This window comes from Danio rerio, chromosome 15 (genome assembly GCF_052040795.2).
Source record: "Danio rerio strain M-AB ecotype USA chromosome 15, GRCz13ab, whole genome shotgun sequence".
NCBI classification, from domain to species: domain Eukaryota; kingdom Metazoa; phylum Chordata; class Actinopteri; order Cypriniformes; family Danionidae; genus Danio; species Danio rerio.
The window spans coordinates 24,224,494-24,248,675 of NC_141035.1; the positions used below are offsets into that span (position 1 = coordinate 24,224,494).

At 35.4% G+C, this 24,182-nt stretch overlaps 2 protein-coding genes across 5 annotated transcripts in view; one reads left to right on the top strand and one right to left on the bottom strand.

Moving 5' to 3' along the window:
* LOC101886227 (ovostatin) overlaps positions 1-24,182 on the top strand; it is a 370,063-nt gene that overhangs the window by 338,140 nt on the left and 7,741 nt on the right. The window lies entirely within an intron of this gene.
* The window catches only part of sorl1 (sortilin-related receptor, L(DLR class) A repeats containing), a 129,152-nt gene continuing 105,177 nt past the window's right edge, over positions 208-24,182 (bottom strand). Inside the window, exons 29-48 of one of the 4 annotated variants that reach the window (XM_087284023.1) lie at positions 21,579-21,710; positions 21,268-21,402; positions 21,018-21,170; positions 17,515-17,670; positions 16,568-16,696; positions 16,322-16,448; positions 15,415-15,584; positions 15,223-15,335; positions 13,436-13,540; positions 13,281-13,347; positions 11,544-11,620; positions 11,360-11,447; positions 11,091-11,275; positions 7,994-8,113; positions 7,748-7,912; positions 7,494-7,668; positions 5,587-5,693; positions 5,048-5,246; positions 4,737-4,949; positions 208-2,136 (exon numbers count right to left, since the gene is read on the bottom strand). In XM_087284023.1, the coding sequence (XP_087140149.1) occupies positions 2,069-2,136; positions 4,737-4,949; positions 5,048-5,246; positions 5,587-5,693; positions 7,494-7,668; positions 7,748-7,912; positions 7,994-8,113; positions 11,091-11,275; positions 11,360-11,447; positions 11,544-11,620; positions 13,281-13,347; positions 13,436-13,540; positions 15,223-15,335; positions 15,415-15,584; positions 16,322-16,448; positions 16,568-16,696; positions 17,515-17,670; positions 21,018-21,170; positions 21,268-21,402; positions 21,579-21,710 (2,684 nt within the window). In that variant the 3' untranslated portion in view covers positions 208-2,068. Of the gene's footprint in view, positions 2,137-4,736; positions 4,950-5,047; positions 5,247-5,586; positions 5,694-7,493; positions 7,669-7,747; positions 7,913-7,993; positions 8,114-11,090; positions 11,276-11,359; positions 11,448-11,537; positions 11,621-13,280; positions 13,348-13,435; positions 13,541-15,222; positions 15,336-15,414; positions 15,585-16,321; positions 16,449-16,567; positions 16,697-17,514; positions 17,671-19,862; positions 20,451-20,509; positions 21,171-21,267; positions 21,403-21,578; positions 21,711-24,182 lie in introns of those variants that run through there. The other 3 variants (XM_087284024.1, XM_087284022.1, XR_015509351.1) reach the window with 3 other exon arrangements.

The window sequence follows — 24,182 nt, forward strand, 5'->3', positions numbered from 1 at the left end:
GTTCAATTATTCAGTATTTGTGCTCTGTATTCTTTTTTTAATTATACTGTTAAATATTCAAAATTTAAAAATGCAATTAATTTTTTTAATAATACAAAAGGCCTTTCATGTTTATAATGCATGGCGCTGTGTTTTCAAGTCAATTTGCTGAAAGATATAAACAAGCACAAAGCAATTATACAAACATACAAAGCAAGAGGAGTCAGATTCACCAGTTTTCCACATTTATTTCAGCATAAGTGATTCATAAAACATCTCAGACTGTACCACTTAAAATATTTGTATCTTTAAAACCCTCAGTAGGCAGGCAAGATCAAAAATTTCAACATGGCGGTGTCCAAAGTCACTGCTACGCGAAAACTTTTACATCTTATTGACCAAAAAACAAATGGGTTTCAAACTGGGCATGACAAATATTGCCACAAATGGTTGCGAGTAAAGAACACAAACAAGACAAAATAAAGAAACGGTGGCTCAGGATTCACACAAGTGCTGCACTGGAACTTTTAAAACATTATACAGTGGTCATTTCACAATATGTCGATACATTTCCTATCACACTACTCCTGTCTTTATACAGTCTTTTTACACCTTTCAGTTTTCTGTGAGCGTGTGCATGTGTGATCACATTGACATACTGCTACATACTTTACTCAGTGTGTTCATAATAAGGCAATGTGGTAGCGAAAGGAACGGCTTCACTAAAATGTTTTGGTTATTGTCAATTAACAATGGGATAATAATAATGACCATAAGCATTTGAATGTAAACTGGCCATAAACCTCATTTAAAATCCTTGAAAAAGTAGGGGGTGGATTACAAGCATTTGTCTTTTTCTGGACATCTCAATACAAGAGAATAGAAAACAAGAAAAAAAATACATTCATAAACAAATCTGTTCAGTAACACCCGCAATCCAGTTAAAATAAAACATGAATTTAACATATGTACCTCTTCACAACGTTCGGGAAGGCAAGACGTTTGCTCTACCCTCTGCTTTTCTTAAGCTTGGCACAAGAGACTAGGATGAAGCTTCTGCACAGGCTTCACGGAGAGACTGTCAAGCGCAACAGTCTACCAGTTCAACACACTGCGCTGCCTGTGGCAGTGTGACTGATATCGCTGGTACATCAACATTAATCCAGTTCCCTGAGAACACTAAAGGACTAAAACCATGGCAGCACACAGGATATGCAAGATTATTTTTTGCTAGATAAAATGCGTACGATAAAGGAAAAACAAAACAAGCAGATGGTGAACATTAGATGTTTTTTTTGTGGACCGAGCATGTGGACAACAATCAAATAACTGTCACTTTCTTAATGTTGGTCATTGTTTTCCAAAAACAGCTGATGAAGCAACTAAAATAGGTCATGATTTTTATGTTTTCAATTCAACCTATTGCTGAGGGTGGAAATTAACAAATGGATACAAAGTGTAAACAAGGTACCATGGACAAATGCAGGTCTACTGACATAAAGTGACACAAATCGAGCATCTGCGAACAAAAATCTGATCCTGTGCAATTTACTGTCAACAGCCTATGTACCGGCTTCCCTTTTCGTCAGCATTCATTGGTCCGTTTTTTCATCTGTACACATGTGAGGTTAGCTTTTTCGTTTTTTTTACTCTTCTTTTGTGTGTGTTTTTGCACTGATGTACCCATATCTAGGTGCTTGTTTTGGCTTTAAGCAAATGTAATGCTCGTGTGAGACTTTGTTGTACAATAAGGGTCTTTTCCTTGTTGGGTCGGTGTGTCTGTGCTGATCAGCTGACCAACTCCTTCACAGTTTGCTTCAGTTAATGCCTACAATGTCCAATACCCACATATATTATATATAAAAAATAAGTTATTGCGCATCCGAAAAAAGTGCATCTTATATTCAAAAATATCTCTTTCGCTCCATGCTTTCTTGTCTTCCTGTGGGTCCGGAAACCCAAATCCAGCGTTTTTTTTTTAAGTGACAGGGGTCATGAGTAGCTTGAAGGTGTGCCGGATGAGCACATAAGAAAATATGATAAGGTTGTGGAGTGAAAGTGAAGGAGGAGAAGAGAAAGGTTTGTCCAGCTACGCAATGACCATCGGGACGTCATCTGAAAAACCACTGATCATAGGAGCGTCTTCATCATCATCACCTTCAGAGGAGAAAGAACAAAGATAAATATCAGCAGCTGCTTTTCATGATCAGAAAACCTTTAAAGTAAGCTGAAGCTGAATAGAAATCATGTTTCTGACTTAAAGGGCACCTATGATGAAAATCAACTTTAGTAAACTGTTTGGACAGATCTGTGTGTCGTTATAGTGTATCCACTGTCGTATTGGAGCAATATCCACAATAGAACTCAAAAATAGGACTCAAATCCCCGCTTTTTATTTTTTTTATTTTTAAAAATATTTCTCAAATTAAGTTTAACAGAGCAAAGACATTTTTACAGTATGTCTGATAATATTTTTTCTTCTGGAGAAAGTCTTATTTGTTTTATTTCGGCTAGAATAAAAGCAGTTTTTAATTTTTTAAACACCATTTTAAGAACAAAATTATTAGCCCCTTTAAGCTATATATTTTTTCGATAGTCTACAGAACAAAAGATCATTAAACAATACCTTGCCAAATTACCCTAACCTGCCCTAGTTAACCTAATTAATCTAGTTAAGCCTTTAAATGTCACTTTAGGCTGAATACTAGTGTCTTGAAAAATATGTAGTCAAAAATTATTTACTGTCATCATGACAAAGATAAAATAAATCTGTTATGAGAAATGAGTTATTAAAACTATTATGATTAGAAAGGTGCTGAAAAAAAATCTTCTCTCCGCTAAACAGAAATTGGAGAAAAAAAATAAACAGGGGGCTAATAATTCTGACTGTATGTGTGTGTGTATAATGCAAAAGGCATTTGTGTGTGACTCATCATTTCAGAAAGGCTTGAATAAACTCCACCAGAAACACATGAAATAAACTTGTTATTTTTGACTAATGAGCTGTATTTCAGCTTCATCCATGTCTGTCTCTATCACTGACTGCTGTTTATCTGATATAATGCAGGAAAAAGCAGACACGCACATGGAAACGGTGGGCAGGGAGAAGCAGCTCATTTGCATTTAAAGCCAAAGGCTACATCAACAGCTACATAGTCCTCAGACTCTAAAATGGGCAGATTCTGGTGCTATAATAAATTGTCTGATGGGTATTTTGAGCTGAAACTTTACAGACACATTCTGGAGACACCAAAGGGTTATCTTACATCTTGTGAAAGGGGTAAAATAGGTGCCCTTTAACTTAAAGTGATTTAAACTATGCTGAATTGAAATAAAGTAAACCAAACTTAGGTGAACTTTAGTGACAGAACCCAACTGAATTTAGGCGAACAAACAGAGGAAGTGAACTAAATGGAAATGTACTAAATATAAGTTAAAGTAAGTAAGGTAAATATTCCCCTACTGTGCAATAATCGTGCAATACTTTATCATACGCACTTGTACACAGCACCTTATATCAATAAACAATGCAATACTTTCTCCATTCGCATTTGTACACAGCACCGTATAACCTGTATATTTATAACAAATCTGTACATACAACTCAACATCCAGATTTTTATTTTGACTAACTGCATCTCTGTTTAATGTTTATCGTATTTCTTTTTTTCATATTTTTGGAAACAAATTCCTTGTGTGTGTGAAGCACACTTGGCAATAAAACTGATTCTGATTCAAATGTGAACTGAACTAAAAGTAAACTGATCTAAACCAAAAGGAAATTAACTAAAATTAAGCAAACTTAACTAATGGCAATTCAGGAACAACAAATTAAAACTGAATGAACTAAAATGGGGGCGACACGGTGGCTCAGTGGTTGGCACTGTCGCCTTACAGCAAGAAGGTTGCTGGTTCGGCTAGGTCAGTTGGCTTTTCTGTGTGGAGTTTACATGTTCTCCCTGTGTTGGCGTGGGTTTCCCTTTGGGTGCTCAGTTTTGCCCCACAGTCTAAAGACATGCGCTATAGGTGAACTGAATAAACTAAATTGGCTGTAGTCTACAAGTGTTCATAGATGTTTCCCAGTACTGGGTTGCAGTTGGAAGGGCATCCGCTGTGTAAAACATATGCTGGATAAGTTGGCGATTCATTCCGCTGTGGCGACCCCATATAAATAAAGGGACCAAGCCGAAGGTATATGAATAAATGTACCAAAATGAAGTTAACCGAAGTCAACTGAGCTAAGATGAATTGAAATAAACTTCAAGGAAGGAAAGTAAACTGAACTAAAAATTAAGTTAAACAGTCACCAGAGATAAAGACAAGTGACATTAACTAAAATGAAGAAAACTGTGCAAAACTGAAGTGAAGTTGAGCTAAACAAAAAATGAACTGATATAAACAGAAGTGAAAATAAAATAAGCTAAAATAAACTAAATTCAGTTGAGCTACACTTAGGTAAACTAAAATCAGAACTGTTCTTATGACCAGTGAATATCACTAAAATGTAACGGAGCATAACTGATATGAACTAAACAAAAAGATAAGTGATCAAAATAAGTAAACAAAACTACAATGAAGTGAGCTGTTTTCACAACAGCTGAACTGAACTGTCAAACTAAAAGTCAACTAAGCTGAATTAATATGAAAGAAAGTCAACAAGATCAAACTGAAGTGAACTTGACTGAATTACACTGACCTCAATTGAAGTAAACTAAACTCTCAATGAACTACTGAATAGGAAGAAAAATATAAATTACCCAGCTCATCTCCTGAGGAGAAAATAGCAGAGCCCAGACGAGAGTTGTAGTGGCTGTTAGCGAAGGCGGTAAAGCTGTGCTGTAGGCGACGATGTCTGAGGTAAAGCACCACCAGGCCTCCACACACACCCACTAACAGCAGGAACAACACTGGCACCACAATAGCTGCCATGTCCTCCGATTTACCCGACTGAGACGCTGCATCATTCTGCCCTAAAAGATGAAAAAAAGAGCATCAGGATCAACGTCAAGGTCCACAAACGCCCACAAAGATAAAGGGACTAAAGTGTTCGGTCTGTAAAAGCTCATGCCTGCTGCTTTGCCCAGTTCATCATATAACAGCACCGCTGACTCTCCACAAAGCTGGTTGCTGAGTAGACATCGCGCCCGCACCGAGAACGTGTAGTTATGACCTGCCAGCAGGCTGTTGATTCTGAAGAACGTCTCTGTTGTGTTGCCTAAACACTTGGTGGAGTTGGTGACACTGTCATGCACATACACCTCATAGCCCTGAGGAGAAAAACAGGGTAAAAGGGAAGTCAAACGAGCAATTCCAGCGTTGTGGAGGTGACATTTGCAGTAAAACATAAAAAATATATTGACAGAGAAAGCAAATGTTACCATTATATTGAAAAATCTGTTCATATTTTCCAAAACAACTAAACACAGAGTAATGGGATCAGAAAAATATCCATCCATGAACATTATTTAGATTTTAAATGAGGAAAATAAACATGCGTTATGGATGTGACCAAAAAAGTTTGCTATTTAGATGAAAACTACAATTTTTTCATGATCAAGCTTGACATTTGCTAGGAATTGCCCATATGCTGAAGATCTGGTTTCTAACCCTGCTCTCATTAAAGGTGCGATCCTTCACAGCCAGACTCTTCCAGAAGAGAAACACGTGATCCTCTTCTTCTAAGATCTTGAGGGCCTCAGGTGCAGGCAGAGGAACTGTGTGGGTAAATATAGGCTTAGAGCAAAAAATACATACACTACAGTTTAAAAATAAACATTTTACATGTGGAGGAAATACATTAGCACATATTTTAATTAGGACCTTTATTTGGCAATGATGGATTCATTTGATCAAAGAAAATATTCTTAAATTTTACAAAGCATTTCTATGAAAAATTCTTTCAATCTTTGAATTTACCAAATCTAAAAATGAATATCAGCAGATTAAAGTGATTTCTGAAGGACTGTGTGATACTCAGGGTTTCTGCAGGTTTCATCAAGTCGAATTTAAGACTTTTTAAGACCATTTTGAATGAAATTTTAGTTTTATACAGGGCTAAACCGTAAGGATTATTTCTAAATGGCCTGGTTGGGCCAATTGATTATTTATCATTTATTTATTTATTTTTATTTATTTTGCTTGCTACAAAAAAACAAAACAAATGTAATTATTTCTTAGTGATATACTTATCAAAACAAGAAAACTGTAGTTGTATACACTTTTTTCAACATATTATTTCTCTTTTTTGACAAGTTTAACTTTGTTAAAAGCATATTTACTGTGGAGACAGTTACATAAATAATCAAAAAATATATAAGTGTTAGCTTTTGGAGTAAACCTTCTATTCAACCTAATGCATTTCTGTTATAAATCTTTAAAGTTCATGTCCATTTATAAATATTATGTCTACTTTCCTTTACTTCTGTAAATAGTTTTTTGTATGAATGGAAGATGATGTAAAGTGATATATTGCTCTCTGTTGTTATCATGAGCTACTGTGTAGTTGTTTTTAGTTTTCTTTCCCTCTGAATAAGGGAATTTAATCTGGAGCAATTGCTGTAAAATATTTCTAACAGCTATTGTAAATTGTATCTCTTTGCAAAAAAAAAAAAAAAAAAAAAAAACGTAATATAAACTTAAATGTGAAAATAAGGTGATTGGGTGGATTTTAGCCCGATTTTGTAACTTTACTTGGACAAAGGAAAATTAAGACCTATTTAAAAATCGATTTAAAACACACAACACAATGTTTCAGTGAATTTAAAAGTTTTTAAGAGCCCGTGGATACCCTGGATACTGAAGACTGGAGTAGTGAGTGACTGCTCAAAATATAGAATTGCATCACTGTAAATTCAATTACATTTTTTAGTGTATTTCCGATTAAGTAAAAGACAGAAGAATAGATGCTGCTGGAAAAGGTACTGTATATGCTACAGTTTTAATAAAAGTTGTGCCCCTAATAGTTTTCATACTGTATAAATTGTGTTATAAAAGCAATAAGGCACTTGAGGCTGCGCTACATTGTGGGCTGAAGTGCTTGCAGCCACTTCACATACTGCCTCAATATATGACAGCCTCTCAAGTCCATAATAAACCTATTTTACATAATAAATAGAAGTATTATAAAATATTATACACATATTAAAAATATAATGATGTATATTTGGTAACACTTAAATTAGATGGCACCCTTTAGACATTCTGTCGACTGTAAGTGACTCTGCAAACAGCAAATATCTGTTAACACTTTATTTTGCTACTCTACAATAAATATTCTACCATTTCTAATATGAAAGCAATGCATTTTCGACTACTCTTGAAGTTGAAAGTGTGCAAGCAACAACACATTTCAGACTCCATTTATTCAGCATTGTCCACTTCTGATCAGATCAGACAAAAATGCATCTTAATTCTAATTCTATGCCCTGAGATTTAGTCTACATGGAGCAGGACTATAAATATAATGTGTGATGCAACATTTTCATACAAAAACAATATCAGAGAGATGGCTGTACCTGTGCTGAGTGTATAGCTGGCTTCTTTGCTCATGTTGAGCAGTCTGATGGTGATGCTGTAGCGTCCGGCCGGCTCCAGGCCCTTCAGTGTGTACTCCACTGTGTTATTCTGAGTGATCACTTTATAGTCGCTCTCGGTTTTTCGAACTGTATCTCTCACATGCACAGCATATGTCTGGTATATAGAATACATATGATTAAAACAATTCATTTGACAATATTAAATAACTTCATGCAAAGCTATGTAGATGTACCAAAGGACTGCTGGGAGAATCATACGGCGGCTGCCACTTCAGAGTGGCCTGCGTTTTATCCACTCGCACTTTGTGCAGGTTACGAGGTGGAAGGCGCTCATCTGGGATCATCTTCACTACAGCATAGTTTGATGGAGGACCCATGTATGGAGAAACCACTCGCACCTAAACAACACACACATTTGATTAATTCATCTGGGTGTTAAAGTGGATGGACGAGTGAGCAGCAGAAGGATGGACACTAACCAGGAAAAGGTACTGCTCATCGCTGTCAACAATCACAGTTAGACTGCTAGATGTGCTGTTCACCCTGTGAGGTCTGCGAAACAGATCCAGGAATGAGGTTGCGTAGAACACAGCGTACATCTGTGGAAAAATAAAAACATAATTTTTAGCTCAAAGGTCTGGTCACAAATGAAACTGGAAAAGTCTGCAGGATCAATAGCTTTATTTCCACTGTCGGGCCAGTGCAAGCCAGGGATTTTATCGGGCCAGGATGGGCCAATCGCTAGGGAGGTTGAGTAGTGAGGCTCAAATCATGTCGCGTTTCTACTGCCGGGCTAGTAGCTCTCAGCGCGTCACGCAAATCCCATCCCTAGAACATACCGTGATGCAAACATCTCACCACCCGCCCACCACCACCCGGAATCAGGCAGATAAAGCACACTATCGCATCATCACGAAACAATTACAATAATGACAACCAAAACAAACAAATGACACGTTACTGTACAGCATTATATTTTATGTCTATACGCACAGGCCTGTGTATTTCCATTCATTATATTTGTTTACTCATCGATCGACTGTTGGCATGGTGCATCAAGCATCGAGCGGTCTCGCCACTAACGGAGGGACCAGTGCAGAGAGCGCACCCACCCATATTATAGAACCACAGAAATTCTCCAGTAATATCTCAATATAAAATGTATTTTATAACATCCTCGTTTAGATAGACGCTGTCAAACATTCTGCTCAACTATAATCCAGAATTAACAGTGCATATCTTTGTGTGTATCTTTGAGTGACTATTGTAGATACGCACATTGGGATATCGACGCTGAGACGATATATTGTGCAGCCTTGAACTAAACCCTCAGTAAAATGTAACATGGGAAATTTTTTTGCTTTCACTTAGAATTGCAATTTTATGGATTGCTACTGAAGTTTGAAGTTGTTTGCAGGTGGAGTTGCTGAATGAATGAATTAAATTATGTAAAATGAATAGTTCATGGATAAATTTGGAGGACACTCATGAAAAAGTTAGCTTTTAATACAATTAACAGAAAACTTGATATGCAATAAAAATGAAACTTAATTGACTTAAACCGCCTTGGACAACCTGTGCACTTAATAAATAAATTGTTGTTCCTCAAAGCTACAAAAAAAAGAAAAGAAAAAAAAAACTTCCTATCTGCCAGCTGTTTTGGAGTGATAAAAATGTCCGCTTATGCAAATTCATTTAGCTTGACCAGATGTGGCTGGGCACATTCAAAGCTAACTTTTGCCAACATCATACTCGACAGATGCATAGAGTATAAATCAGTCTTGAGTTTTCCCTTAAATAATTAGAGAACATCTCTATCATTCCTATTTTCTTAAAACTTTGTTTATAACTCTTAGATGTATTACTCTAATATCTTAAATGCCCAGTGCACGTCACATTCCATATTCTTTAAAATTAGCATTATTTTATTCATAATCTCAACACCGATATGTACACAGGACGGGACATACAGTAGTTCCTTCCTCTGCCAGTAAGAGTGGCTGAGATCAAGTGTATCAAATGAAAAGCATACTGATACTAACATTTGAAAAAAAAAAACATATTGATTTAAATATTGATTTCTATTATGGGTTTTTGAAAATGAGCTTCCATGCAGTGTGTAACAGCTCTAAGCGAATGCAAACATCCAGCTGATGCTTAAATCTGAAAGTGCAACATTTAAAACTATTGATTCTTTAAAGAAAGAGTCAACTCAGGGTCAAATGAATAAATTGTGTTGGGTTCAGATTTTTTGCTTGAACACTACAACGTCAATATGGTACATGACCAAATATGAAGTGCCGGTTCTGGTAAAACGTAAAACTCCGGATCATAACATGTAAGTGTAATTAAAATTGTTGCCTTGTTTTCTGTATTTTGCAAAATAACGTTATTTAATTGTGTGTTGTAACTTGTAATCGCTCCATGTGGCTTGTAATCACATATCTATTAAAGATCAGTGCTTGTACTGTATCTCTCAGGTTAAATTATTATGGGGCTGTTCACATATTGCATCCAAAACCACATTAAAAATGTGAAGCATGCTTCTTCCTTTAGCAATTTAAATGCGTTTCTGAACTCGAGATCCTCTGCTGTTTGCCCTTGCTATGCCCGCTATCAGCTGTTCCTCACAGACATGGCAAAGTCAATTTTCTAAATATTTCAACTTTTGCTATTATGTGGATTAATATTGAAAGTATGTCAGAGCATAGTAATATGCTCGTGTTTAAATGCATTGCTTTATTGCATTACTGCATTGGGCTCTCGCATACTCTCTGCTACTTCATAGCCGTGGTGGGTGCTTCTCTCTATCTCGCGCTGAAAGCAGTCGACCAATAACAACTGATTGGGATATCTGACCAATCACAGCAGATTAGCTTCACGCAAAGGAGGGGTTTGGGTAAAAAAATGAATTGCTGAACGAATCATAAGGGAGTCAATGGGATAATTTGGTAAAAATAAATAAATACATATTAAAAGATAATGAAAGTGTTTTTTTGACCCTGCACACATATCAGCCAGCTGTTGGTGAGCCCAAAAAACAAAATATGACCTTTTATAATGCAAAATAGGGGCTCTTTAACTGTAAAACTGAATACTGCCCAATGTATAAATGATTTATTGTAGAGAGAAGGGAAAATAGGTTTGTTTGTAAACATTTGGTTTTATTAAGAACTACTGGCAGCCTATATTTTCATAAAAAAACTCAATGGGTGTTGTTGTGTTCCCAAAAACCAAAACAAAGCAATATTTTCACCTTATTTTTATGAATTTCCCAAACACTGAAACTCATACTGAAATGACAGCATTTCTTTAAATGTTTGTGAATAAAATGCTTCATTTATTCATTCATTCGTTCATTCATTCATTCAATAGTAAATGTGGATCACATTAGGAGCTGAAATTGATGTAAAGCAGGACAAAATAAAAGTGTATGTGCCTTGAAGAGATCAAAATACAAATGATCACAAGAGACATTATCATACTCATGCTAACACCAGATAGAAACAGTGAGGTATCCATATAAACACTAGTGATAGGATTACTGAAATCATGACTAGATGGAGACAGTCTAACCTCTGCTGGCGGGCCAGTCCAGTTGCAGTCTACAGCAGTCTGGTTGAGGGCTCTGGCCTTTAGTGAGGGTTGGACAGGTCTGCTGCCTTTAGTCTGCTGGCGGGACAGGGCTGTAGGACTGTCTCCATCATCAGTGTGAGCCCACACCGCCACCTCATACTCCGTCCCTGCTGTCAGGTTAGAGACTGCACAGAAAACAGCACACGCTTTCTATCTTCTTTTAGAAATGCTGACAGGAGGTCCTAATGACGAGTTTTTAAGTGTTTTACCTTTCAGTGTTTCTGGGACCGTGTAATTCCAGCTCTCCTTAACATGTTCATCAAATACCCAAGAAATTACTACAATATAGAGCTTCACCTAACAGAAAGCGAGTTAAATATTTTAATAATGCCTGAAGGTGGACATAGACGAATCAAGAGAAATCAGTGAAACAGCAAACTGACTAACCTTCACCTTATAATCATTAGAGATGGACAAACTCATTGAGTCTTCTGTGATGCTGGTGATCGTCACTTTAGGTGGAGAGAGCGCTGAAAGACATTCAAATATACATGATTACTAAACAGTAAAATAGACACTAATATGTGTGATGTAAAGAGTAATATGTTTTAACTGTATATACAGTTGAAGTCAGAATTATTTGCCCTCTTGAATTATTAGCCCCCTATACATTTTTGAAGTGCATTTTTGAAGAATTCTGTTTAATGAAGAGAACATTTATTCAACACATTTCTAAACATAATAGTTTTAATAGCTCATTTCTAATAATTTTGTCATGATGACAGTAAATAATATTTAATTACATATTTTATCAAGATACTAGTATGCAGCTTGTTTTTAAATCTCCTCAAATGTCCAGGAGTCGACTTTTCCTTCCTAAAGTTTATTTAAAAACTTTTGGGTTGTCTTCGCAGCTGACAGTGCGCACAGTGAGAAAAAGTAAACAATAGATTCTTTAACCTAAACGATTAAAAAAACTTTACTAAACACTCAGAGGACGAAATGACATCTAAACTGGCTGCAAAATATATGTACACCAATAGAAATGGTCAATCGACCCTTATTAAATAATCTACATGTTTTATTCGAATTATTTATTTCTCTTTCGCTGTATATGTTATTCATTTGATAATGTTAATATTTTACATATTTTTTACCCATCTAAAATGCTTTGGCAATACTGTACTAAAACGTCATGCCAATAAACATTTGCAACCTGAACTTAAAAGCATTGTTAAAAATCATATTATTCTTTGTTCACGTTATTCATTAACCATTTATGAGCCACAGTAAAGGATGTGTTTCAATCTGGCTACCACCACAAGTATATTTCAAACCTATGGGAAGCACTGTAGGGTAATTAGGCAAATCATTGTATAATGATGGTTTATTCTGTAGACAATAAAAATACTGCTTAAGGGTGCAAATGATATTGACCTTAAAATGGTTTTAAAAGAATGTAAAACTGCTTTTATTCTAGCCGAAAAAAAAAAAACTTTCTCCAGAAGAAAAAATATTATAGAAAATACTGTGAAAAATGCCTTGCTGTTAAAACACTTGGGAAATATTTGAAAACGTAAAAAATAACTCACTGAAAGGTTATTGATTTAGACTTCAAATGTATACATACATTAAACGCACTATGTATGCAGTACATATACTGTCTACTCTAAATAGGTCATTGAGATATAGATATATATTTAATAAAATATAATTTTGATGATTTATATAACTGATTTTGTGAGATTTGACTGATTATATTGCCTAAGCATATTAATGTAACTGTATCTATACATTAACTGTATACATACATTTATAAAAAAAAAACATTATCAACACTAAGTATATAATACGCAAGTGGTCTACTCTGCAGAGGTCATTGAGACATTGATATGTATTTCATAATATACAATTTTGATTATTTATATAATTGATTTTTTAGTGTTTGACTTGGATTATATTGCATGTGAATATTAACTGATAAACTACCATTCAAAGTTTATACAAGTAAGCACTTTTTTAGTATGAAAGGTTTTCTTTTCAAATTAACCCATTAATACAGAATCTGAAATGGGAATTTACGTGACTATTGTATTTGGTTTCAACAACCTTATCAGACAAAATGCTTGAGCGTAAATGTCCAGCAGGGGGAGCCAGTGCTCCGCAATGGGGTTTATACAGCATAATTACCTTTTTGAGGAATAATAGACTTTATTTCTGTCCAGTTTCCAACGCCTCTGCTTGTGACGGCAGCCACCTGAGAAATAACAGAACAAGAGCGGTTAAATGAAACAAACCAAAAGTGCACATGAAACAGCAGCATGCAGGATCTCAGAGCATCTCACCCTAAATCTGTAGAGCGAGCTGGGCTGCAGGTTCTTCACTTCTGCGTTAGTGCTGGTGCTACTCAGAGAAAACCACTCTGCACTGTCCTTCTCACTATACTCCACCTGTACAACACACGGAGCAGACAGTTAGAGAGGATGTGGGGTCAATGCTAGAAAGTATAGAAAGGTAGTTCATCCAAAAATGTCAACCAAGTTATTGACTTCTGACTCTGGCGAGATCCTATTTTTTTCATACAACAAATGCAGAATAAAAAAAAGTTTTTTTATAGTATAAAATGACAGATATTTAGGTCTTTTTTCAAAACATGCAGCAATATTTACATTTGTTGTTTTTAATGTGAAAATACAGAAAACAATCTTGCCATTTTTGACCTTTAAAAGCATTGGGCTCTGTAATTTATAGAAAGAGAAACTGAGAAAAACTAAGAGAGAAACTTTGGTGTTTGTTTTTTAATCCTATACAAAATAAAATAAAACAAAACAAATTAATGTTTCAATGTCTGATTAATAAATAAAATAATAAAAGAAACATAAACTAAAACAAACAAATAAAAACATAAAATAATTTAAATAAGAAAATAAATAAACAACAAAAAAGAAAGCAAATCCAAAACACACAATAAACTATATAAATTATGGAAAAGAAATAGTATAAATAAATATCCTAAAAACATATAAATATACATTAATAAAAAACAATAAATTAAATTGATTCGAAATTGAAAAAAGAAAGAAAAAAAATAAATTCTAAATAAAAAAAATGACAACTAAAATCGTTTTAGTCAACTAAAATCAATTGTTTGAAAATACAGAAAACAATCTTGCCATTTTTTTCCTTTTTTTACTTTGCTTATTATAAAACACATTGCATTCACGTGTAGAAAGTGCTAGGCATGATGCTGTATTTCTCCTTAGTTGTCTGATCCGCTTTAGGCATATCACAATTCTCACAACACACATTCACACTATTTGAATAAGATAATGTTTGTTTTATTGATCACAAAAACATGGAAATTTTACCTGATTTTAAAAGTTTCATAAAATTTGATCATTTTGAGTCATTTATGTATCACATAGGATGCAGTAGACGTTATATGGTTAAGTAAATGTTACACTCCTTCTCTCTCTTGTTGTTCCCTTTATATAAATTACTGACACCAACAGCTCTTGAGGTAAAAAGTGTGTATATTTTTACAGCAAAAAAGCACAAGCAACGCCAGAAATATGGTAACAAATTTTGTAAAAATAAGTCATTTTAGGCTGCAATAATTGGAATATTTTCCTGCAAAATCCAGGAGGGACCGATTGAGCACTGAGCAGACAAAAATACTTCAAGAAACTATTTTAACATTATATATATATATATATATATATATATATATATATATATATATATATATATATATATATATATATATATATATATATATATATATATATATATATGACAAACAAACACTCTGATATTCAATGACGTGAACAAAAAATATTTAAAGCCCCTGATTTTCAATGTCTGGAATAAACCTTTTAAAATTCCATGATATTCCAGAAATAACATGACAGTGTAAAACATGAACATTGTGGATCATGAGCTCTGATTAGGTCACTGGTGCTGAAAATGTAACCGTAATAGCCCTTTTTGTATTATATTAATTTGATTGCTATTCATTGCCATAATATGGACAAACATAAGCAAAAAGAAAAAGAAAAAGCATTGACAACAGTGGAACACCACCAGGGTGAACAAAATATGACGGCATTTTAATTGTATGTTTCTCACTCACAATATACTCCCTGATGTGTCCATGTGTTTTATCAGGAGGGCTCCAGGAACACAGGACCGTCCCGTCATCAGCTTTGTCACAGCTCAACTGAAGGCTCTGCGGAGGGTCTGGCACTGTCATACAAATAGAAAGACCAGTCATGAAGAGAGAGAGAAGAAAAACAAATCATACTTGAGATTTTTGGAGACTTACATCCTTCTGGAGTGCGCAGAGTAAGATATTCATTGGTCCTGTGCTGTTTGCTAAGGCACTGAGTCTGAACCTTCACGTTGTATGTGGTGTCTGGCATCAACACGGTCAGAACGGCACTACCCTTATTGCTGTTTGTGTCTATTGACGTCCACTGTTGTACACCCACTGGCCTGCAGAATACAAACAGCTTTCTGTAACAGACCTACTGTATATGGAGTTGAGACACTTTTGTGATCAGATTATGGAATTATAAATTATATTATACATATTATAAAAATAAATTATTTTGCTGTTTTGGTAAGTCTACTTACATTTATTTGTAATTATTAATTTAATAAAATATTATCAAGTTAAATTAAATAATAAAATCTGATAAAGAAACGGTCCAAAATAAGGAAACAACATTTATATGCAATCTATTCTTAAGAACTAAATATATGTAACTGAAATAATAAAAAGAGACTAAAAGAAATTGTAAAATAATTTATAAAAATTATTTTAAAATATTATACAATTAAATTAAATATATATAAATATATAAAATTGAGGAAACAATAAATAAAATTGATATGAAAACAAAAGAAAATAAATAAAAATAAATAAAAAAGAAAATAAATTAAAAAGTAAATAGACAAAAAAAAAAAAAAAAAAAAAGGAAAAAAAAAATAATAATAATAATAAATAAAAGAAAATAAAAACAAAAAGAAAAAGAAAAATAGATAAAACTAAACAATAAAAGAAATAAAAATAAAAAATATAAATATAATTAAATAAAAATAAAATAAAATAAAATAAATAAAAGAAAATAGAAATAAATAAATAAATAAAAAGAAAGAAAAATGACAACTAAAATGTAACTTAAAAATATAAATTAAAAAAGGATAGATTTATCCAGTCCCTGCTTTACCTGAAGTAGATGACAAAAGAACAGGAGGATGTAGGCATATTTTTAGGCCTTGTCCATGTAAGCTTGACAGCTCCAGAGAAATTGGCAGTCCACTGTAGATTCTGAACCTTGTAGACCTGCTGTTCATCTGGGAAATGCAAAATCAGGGTGAATCAGCATGAACAGGCAGACCGTCAGTTTAATGTGCTCCAGTGCAGCAGATTTCCAGCACTGCAAAGACGTGATGAACGTCTCTCAGTGTCTCACCAGTGCAGTTGTGCTCGTCACTTCGGTCAGAGCAGTCTATAAAACCATCACACCTCTCGCTGTTCAGCAAACAGGCCTCGCCGTCTGCACACCGCGTACCATTCGCACAGAGCAGAGGGCCATGAGTGGCTGAAATACAATGGAGAGTAAAATAGGTAAAGCTTAAGGTAGTGTAACAATGCAATTTTTTCTGAATTAATTTTTAAGACTTTCATATTTATCCTTAAAAGGAAGATAAAATGTCCCTTTTCATGAGCTGCAAAATTAATCACTAGTGTCCACAGGAATTTTTCAGCTCTAATGTCACCACAGACAACTGTAGCTTGTCAACTTTCTGTGTGTGTCCCTTTAAATGCAAATGAGCTGCTGCTTTCCAGAAGAGGGTGGAGCCTTTACATGCTATTCTGACAGCCCAGAAACAACAAAACAAGCAAATCTCACCAAAATATAAAAAATTAAAGATTAAAGGCTCGCATGTTCAAATCAGATGCTGATAATACTGGAAAAGAAAAGGTTACAACTTCTAGAATGTACCAGCAAATTTCTGAACTGTTAGTGGATAAATTCAGGTAGTTTTAGTGGCGTAAAATTGACTAAACTCATGGAGTATGCTAGTGTTCTAATGTGCCAGCCTTTACAAATGAACAGTGCAATTTTCAATTCTGTCCAGAAAACTAAAACGTCTGTCACTTGACTATACAGTACATAAAACCGGTGCATTTATGAATTATGTGAACACTGAGCATTTCTGTATAAATCTAACAAAATATCTGGTCTCTGTGTATACAGTCATGGACAATGGTAGCTTTAGCAACATTACCCACATTACACATATGCGAAGATGCACAAGGGAACCTAATTATAGTACTTAGTAAAATTAAAAGTTGTATTAGGTCTAAATAAGGAAAGAGAGAGCAATTGTGTCCAAATCTATAATAGCCACTTACGACAGTTGGCCTCGTCAGATCCGTCCAGGCAGTGAGAATGACCATCACAGCGCTTCCAATCTGAAATACATGCTGGAGGCTTCACACACAGAAACTGATCTTTAGTACAGCGGCCCGATGGAGGAAGAGTCGTCACTGAAGTCACAGAGCCTTTCACTGAGCGGAAGATATAAACAACACAAGCCAAAATGATGCGGTATACTAGGAAGCAAAGTGGTTTCCTCATGTAAGCTGTTTACAAAACAAGTATAATAAAAGTAGCTTTTCTAATAAAAAAGTCAGCTTATTTTGGAAAGAAAATAGAGAAATTCACTGATGTACTCTTATTTGTATTAAAAATATGTCAAATAAAATAAATCATAGTTAAATTGTCTGGATACAACTGAGAAATAATTTAATATTTTGCTTATTACTGAGTGAGAACACTCAGTATATTAAGTAAATTACATTCATTTGGGAAGCAAATGAACAGTGATGATGTGGGGCTGATGCATCAACCAGAGCCAGCTGAGCTATAAAAAATGTGTCAATTAAAGTGTTTGAACCTGAGTGTTAAATGTTACACATAATTTAAAAAATAATGAATTAAGCTTCATTTACTGATTTAAGTTAAAACAGGCAAGACAATTTTTAGAAGCATGTACATATAAAATTCAAAAACACATCTAATGTACACCGCTGTACAGTATATCAATGCTGTAAACGGATTTTTTAAAAAAAGTCAAATTAATTTCTTATTTCTCTGCAATTTATTAAGACTAACTGCAGCTAAAATTAAAAATGGTAAAACACATTCCTTTAAGTACAATAATGTAAAACTGCATAACTACATCTTCCTCATCTAACTTAGATGTAGATTAATCTTTATTCAAGGTTTAAAACAATTAAATGGGACAGTTCCTGAAAATGTAATCATTATATGCTCAGCCTTCATTTTCATGTTGGAAACTGATTTCCGGTTTCCAACATTCTTCAAAATATTTCTGTTGTGAAAAAAAAAGAAGCAAATTATAAAGACTTGAAACCACACGAGGGTGATTAAATAGTGAGTACATTTTTGTTTTTGGATAAACTATTCCTTTAAATTGTTACATTTTTCCGATCAGGTAATTAGAATAATTAAAGCAGGGGGGTTTGACCAGCCTTAGTAAAACTTGATTCGTGCAGAAAGATGTCAAAATATGTGTGGGGGGGTTCTGCCCTTTATATATTGGGAAAATAGTTTGGATTAATCAGTATCCTAAATAATAAAATATAACAAGCTAATTTAAATTTCACCACAATTATAATGGTTCATTCTATTGTGAATGCATGATCGCACCCTAAAGGTATTTTGGAAAAATACAGTCAGTAGGGGTGTGACGAGATGCCTACTCCACGAGACATGAGATGAGATAAGATTATTACACTGCTTTAAAGAAATCTTAATTGATGAAACATATGAATGTAATAGTCTTAAAATTCAAATATTTTGCTAATAGACAGTTGAAGTCAAAATTATTAGCCCCCCTTTGTTTTGTTTTTTCTCTTTTTTAAATATTTCCCAAATGATGTTTAACAGAGCAAGGACATTTTTACAGTGTGTTTGATAATTTTTTTTCTTCTAGAGAAAGTCTTTTGTTTTATTTTGTCTAGAATAAAAGCAGTTTTAAATTTTTTAAACAATTTAAGGTCAAATATTAATATTCCCTTTAAGCTATATATATTTTTTGATTGTCTACAAAACAAACCATCATTATACCATAACCCCCGTAATTACTCCAACCTGCCTAGTTAACCCAATTAACCTTGTTAAGCCTTTACATGTCACTTTATGCTGTATAGAAATATCTTGAAAAATATCCAGTCAAATATTATTTACTGTCATCCTAGCAAAGATAAAATAAATCAGTTATTAGAAATGAGTTATTAAAACTATTGTGTTTAGAATTTTGTTGAAAAAAATGTTTTCTCCCTCAAACAGAAATTGGGGTAAAAATATACTGGAAGGAGGGGGTGGGGGGTGGTGTTGGGGGGGTGGGGGGGTGGGGTGGGGGTAATAATTCTGACTTTAACTAAATTAACAGAAATGGTTTTAAATTAATAAATGAATAAATAATACCAAAATGCAAAACATTTTAGATGTTATTAATGAACTTTTTAATGTTTTTAATTTGTAATGAATTTACATCCATTTTAATGAACCATTTTTTATATTAGTTTAATTGAATTCTATGCATAGAACATGCAAACACTGCAAAATATTTGTTAATATATAAATGGAAAATAGACTGACTAAAAAGACAAACTCTGACTGGCTTTTCCCCAATAGAATTTCAGAGTATTTACATTGCAGATCTTGATGGTTATTTTGGATTTTGTGACAGTATACGATTTTTTATTTTTATTTATTTTGATGACTGGCTTACATTTATCATCTTTTAAAGAAGCTATTTTAATGTCATGTTTATGGTGTGATTTATGCACGAGATGCAATAGTTTTATTTTATTATGCTGTGCTGTCTCTCTTTCTTTCTCTCCCTCTCCTTAAACATGCTTAAATATTTGAACGTGTTTGGTAATGTTTGGGTGTGTTGAGTTGAGCAGTTCAGTATGTGTGTGCGCGCTTAGATATATGTGTAGGAGCAGATAATATAGTGTTAAACAGCTATGTGGACTGTCCTGTCGCAAAATGCTGCTAAAAGTCCTATACGATACTAATGGTTTGTTTGTGGTGTTTACATATCTGTACTGCACTTCAATAATGCTGCTTTCTGCACATCTTAAGTGACATTCTATCGGTGGGAGTGTCCAAGGGTAATTTGTGTGGCAGGAGTTCTAGTTGCAGCTTCTGCTTGGACATGAATAACAGAGCAGCCTATAAACTTCCATTGAGGAAAAGAAGCACTTACGTCACACCCGTCCGCCCAACTGAGTGACATGTGCAACACAGGTGTGTGCAAAGCACTTGATTTGCGGCTCAAATTCAATCCTGCTTCCAATCTTCAATGCTAATTTCCCCCTCATGCTCCATCATGCTAACATCTCAATTCACGAGACAACTTTTCACCTGGATGAGAAATCTCATCGCAATTTAATCTCGCAAGACCTTGTGACATCCCTAACAGTCAGTGGTCAAAAACCTAATAAAACCTAATGGTCAGAAACCCACCGATGGAAACAATACGTTTTCAGAAGACTTGTAAAATAGGTGTATCTACATATAGACGCATAGTAAAACTTTAACAGATGCCTATGCTGACACTTAAACAGTAAGCGCAATCTTTCATGATAATCCATTAATCGTCCAAGAAATCAAAACCAGATCATCTTTGAGACTCATGCCTGTTGAAGTAGCTCATGCACTCAGTATCCCTCAAAACATTTGAGTTACTTTATACATGGTAATCAAACTTAAGCATGCTTGATTAATAAACAAAACTCTATCCCTGCAAGCTGCATTTGGATTCTCTCATGGGCCGTATGCTGGCCAACACCTGAGGTAGTGACCAGTAAAAGAGCACCTGTTGGACAGCCTGCTTCATCACTACTATCAGGACAGTCCGCATAGCCGTCACACACCCAGGTGTCCACAATACATGCGCCAGAACCACAGCGGAAACGATTAGGAGCACAGGTAGCAGGACCCGGTGCAGGTGTGTGAAGAGCTTCGCCACCTGGACAAACACACACATACAACATCATTCATTTCACAAACAAGCTTAATACAACCTGACTGAGCTAGAACACAAAGTAGCAGACCAGTCTGAGTACCTGAACACTGAGACTCATCAGACCAGTCGCCGCAGTCATTTTCTCCATCACATTTCCACCAGGCAGGCACACAGCGGCCGTTTTTACACTCAAACCGGAAGTAACTCGTGCAGCCTGGCTCCTCAGTCGGCGATGCTGAAATAGAAAGTACACAATTTTTAAAATGAAAGCACAGAAACATGATGTAATGTACTGTTTGACTGCACTGGTTCTCTGAGGTGAAGTCTGTAGTCATGGATGTGCAAACATTTGTATTGTGGTGTGGCACATTTAGGTTTGACTACTAGATTAGGCTTGTTTGTAATGCTCACCACAGTTGGCCTCGTCCGAGTAGTCACCACAGTCGTCCATGCCGTCACACTTCCACTCCAACGTCACACACATCCCATTGGTGCACTGGAAGTTGTAGCCGTCACATGTTTTCTCAAACTCAACACTAGTGGCTGTAGAAGAGCAAAGAGCAGAATAATGTAATACAAAACACATTAGGAGCGTGCAGACTTTTACATTCATTCATTTTCCTTCAGCTTAGTCCCTTATTTATTTATCTTATTTATTCCAACACATGTTTTATGCAGCGGATGCCCTTCCAGCTGCAAAACAGTAATAGGAAACATTCATACACTCTTAGCATTCACACACACATACACACATACATAAACACATACACTACGGCCATTTTAGTTCTTCCAGTTTATCTTTACCGCATGTCTTTGGACTGTGGGGGAAACAGGAGCACCCAGAGAAAACCCATGCGAACACAGGGAGAACATGTAATCTCCACAAAGAAATGCCAACTGGTCCAGCCAGGACTCAAACCAGCGACCTTCTTGCTGTAAGGCTAACCACTGAGCCACCAAGCCGCTACTTTTTTTTTAGATACTATTCTAATTATTGTTGTTTTATTTCCAATTACTGTTGACATTATTAAGTTTACTACTCACTTTGCAAAAACAAAGTTAAAGACAGTTACTGACTTAATTTCTAAATAAATTAGCTATGTAAAAAAAATAGACAACTTAAATAAAACATTGTTTAATTATGCATTTTTTAAAACACACAAAACATTGATATTTATTATTTTTGTTGCAGACCCATAGATTGCAATACCAATGTCAATTAATTAAATGTTATGAAATGAATTAAATAATATGCTGATTAATAAATCAAACTAACTGCAGTAACTGCTTATATTAATTCTTGTTGAGATAGTGATTTTTGAAGGATCTTGTGAATTTAAAGTCTACAGTAATGGGTGCGATTTAAATTGAGCTTTGAAATACAGGAACAAATGTTATTTAACTTTATTTGCAATAGACAAAACTTAAATGAAATTTTAATACTACAATATTGGCCCAACCATATTTATTTTTTTTACCCCTACCCCTTCCCCTTGGCCCCTTGAAACAGAGTGTAAAGGGGAAAACCTTCAAATTTTCCCCCTAAGAAATGGGACACCACCACAGCACCTGCACACGTCATCGCAAGATCTTACTTCATATAATATCGACAATGGAGACTGCTGTAGTTATTCCAGTTGTGTTATTTTTTGGTATTTATCTTCTGGAAACCACTGAAGGCATATATTATGTTATCATAACAATCTAATGTGGGAATAAGCTCGCAACTGTACTGTGTATTCACAACATGACACACGAAAACAACATCAAAATTATTTCAGATATTGCAAAAAGCTTATTCCCAGACACTAGACATTTCTGACAGGGCATTCGAGTGACAGATGTGAAAGTATGTTGTGGGACTACTAAACAAAAGTTATTATTATAGACAGCAAAATTTAGCCCTTCCCCTTAGCGCTACGCCTTCAAGCTATGGACACCCCTACCCCTTCAGGTGGAAACGCAAAACGAGGGGTAGGTGTAAAGCCTGGTTTATACTTCTGCATCAAGTGACCGGCGTGACCCACGGCGCATGCAACGCGCGTGGCTGTGCATTTATACTTCTGCGCGCTGTCTCTGTCGGTCTGTATTAACACTTCCGAAACGCTAGTTGGCAGTGAGGTGTAAATGTTCCTCTGTGTCGAGTTTCTTCTCTGGTTTTGAGCTTTTCCTGAACACTTCTGGGATGTACAAGTGGCTCAAACTCGCTCATTTTGAGGCAGGAACCGGCGGACATGCAGCAACTTTAACTATGAGGTAAACACAAAACAAAACTTTCCATCCGGAGCTCCTTCACGGGACCCCACACTTGTAAACAGTCGCTCTCGCCATTCGCGCGGCTCTCGGTCCCGCCCAGACTCGTCAGCGCTACCAAGCCGACCAATCACAGAGCTTGCGCTACACGTCGTTGCGACGTGTAGTTACATTTTTTGAGAGGTGCACGTCAGTGACGGCCACGGCCACGGCGAAGGGCTATGCGTCAGCGCCGTAGCATACGCCAGTGTTTGACGCAGAAGTATAAATCAGCCTTAAAGGGAAGGGCTTTTATTGGAAGAATTGGGATTGGGCCATTGTTGTTTTACTGTATTTGTAATTAAATAAATGCACAGTGGCGTTACGGTGGCACAGTGGGTAGCACGATCGCCTCACAGCAAGAAGGTCTCTGGTTCGAGCCTCGGCTGGGTCAGTTGAAATTTCCGTGTTGAGTGGGTTTTCTCCGGGTGCTCCGGTTTCTCCCACAAGTCCAAAGACATGCTGTTAAGGTGATATGGAAATGATAAATTGTCTGAAGTGATTGTGTGTGAATGAGTGTGTATGGATGTTTCCCAGTGATTGGTTGCAGCTGGAAGGGAAACAAATACTGGATAAGCTGGCGGTTCATTCCACTGTGGCGACACCAGATTAATAAAGCCAAAAAGAAACTAAGCCAAAAAGAAAAAGAATGAATTAATGAATAAATGCACACTTGTAAAACTGAAGAGAGTTTTAAAAGCATACATGTTCCTTTAATGATCG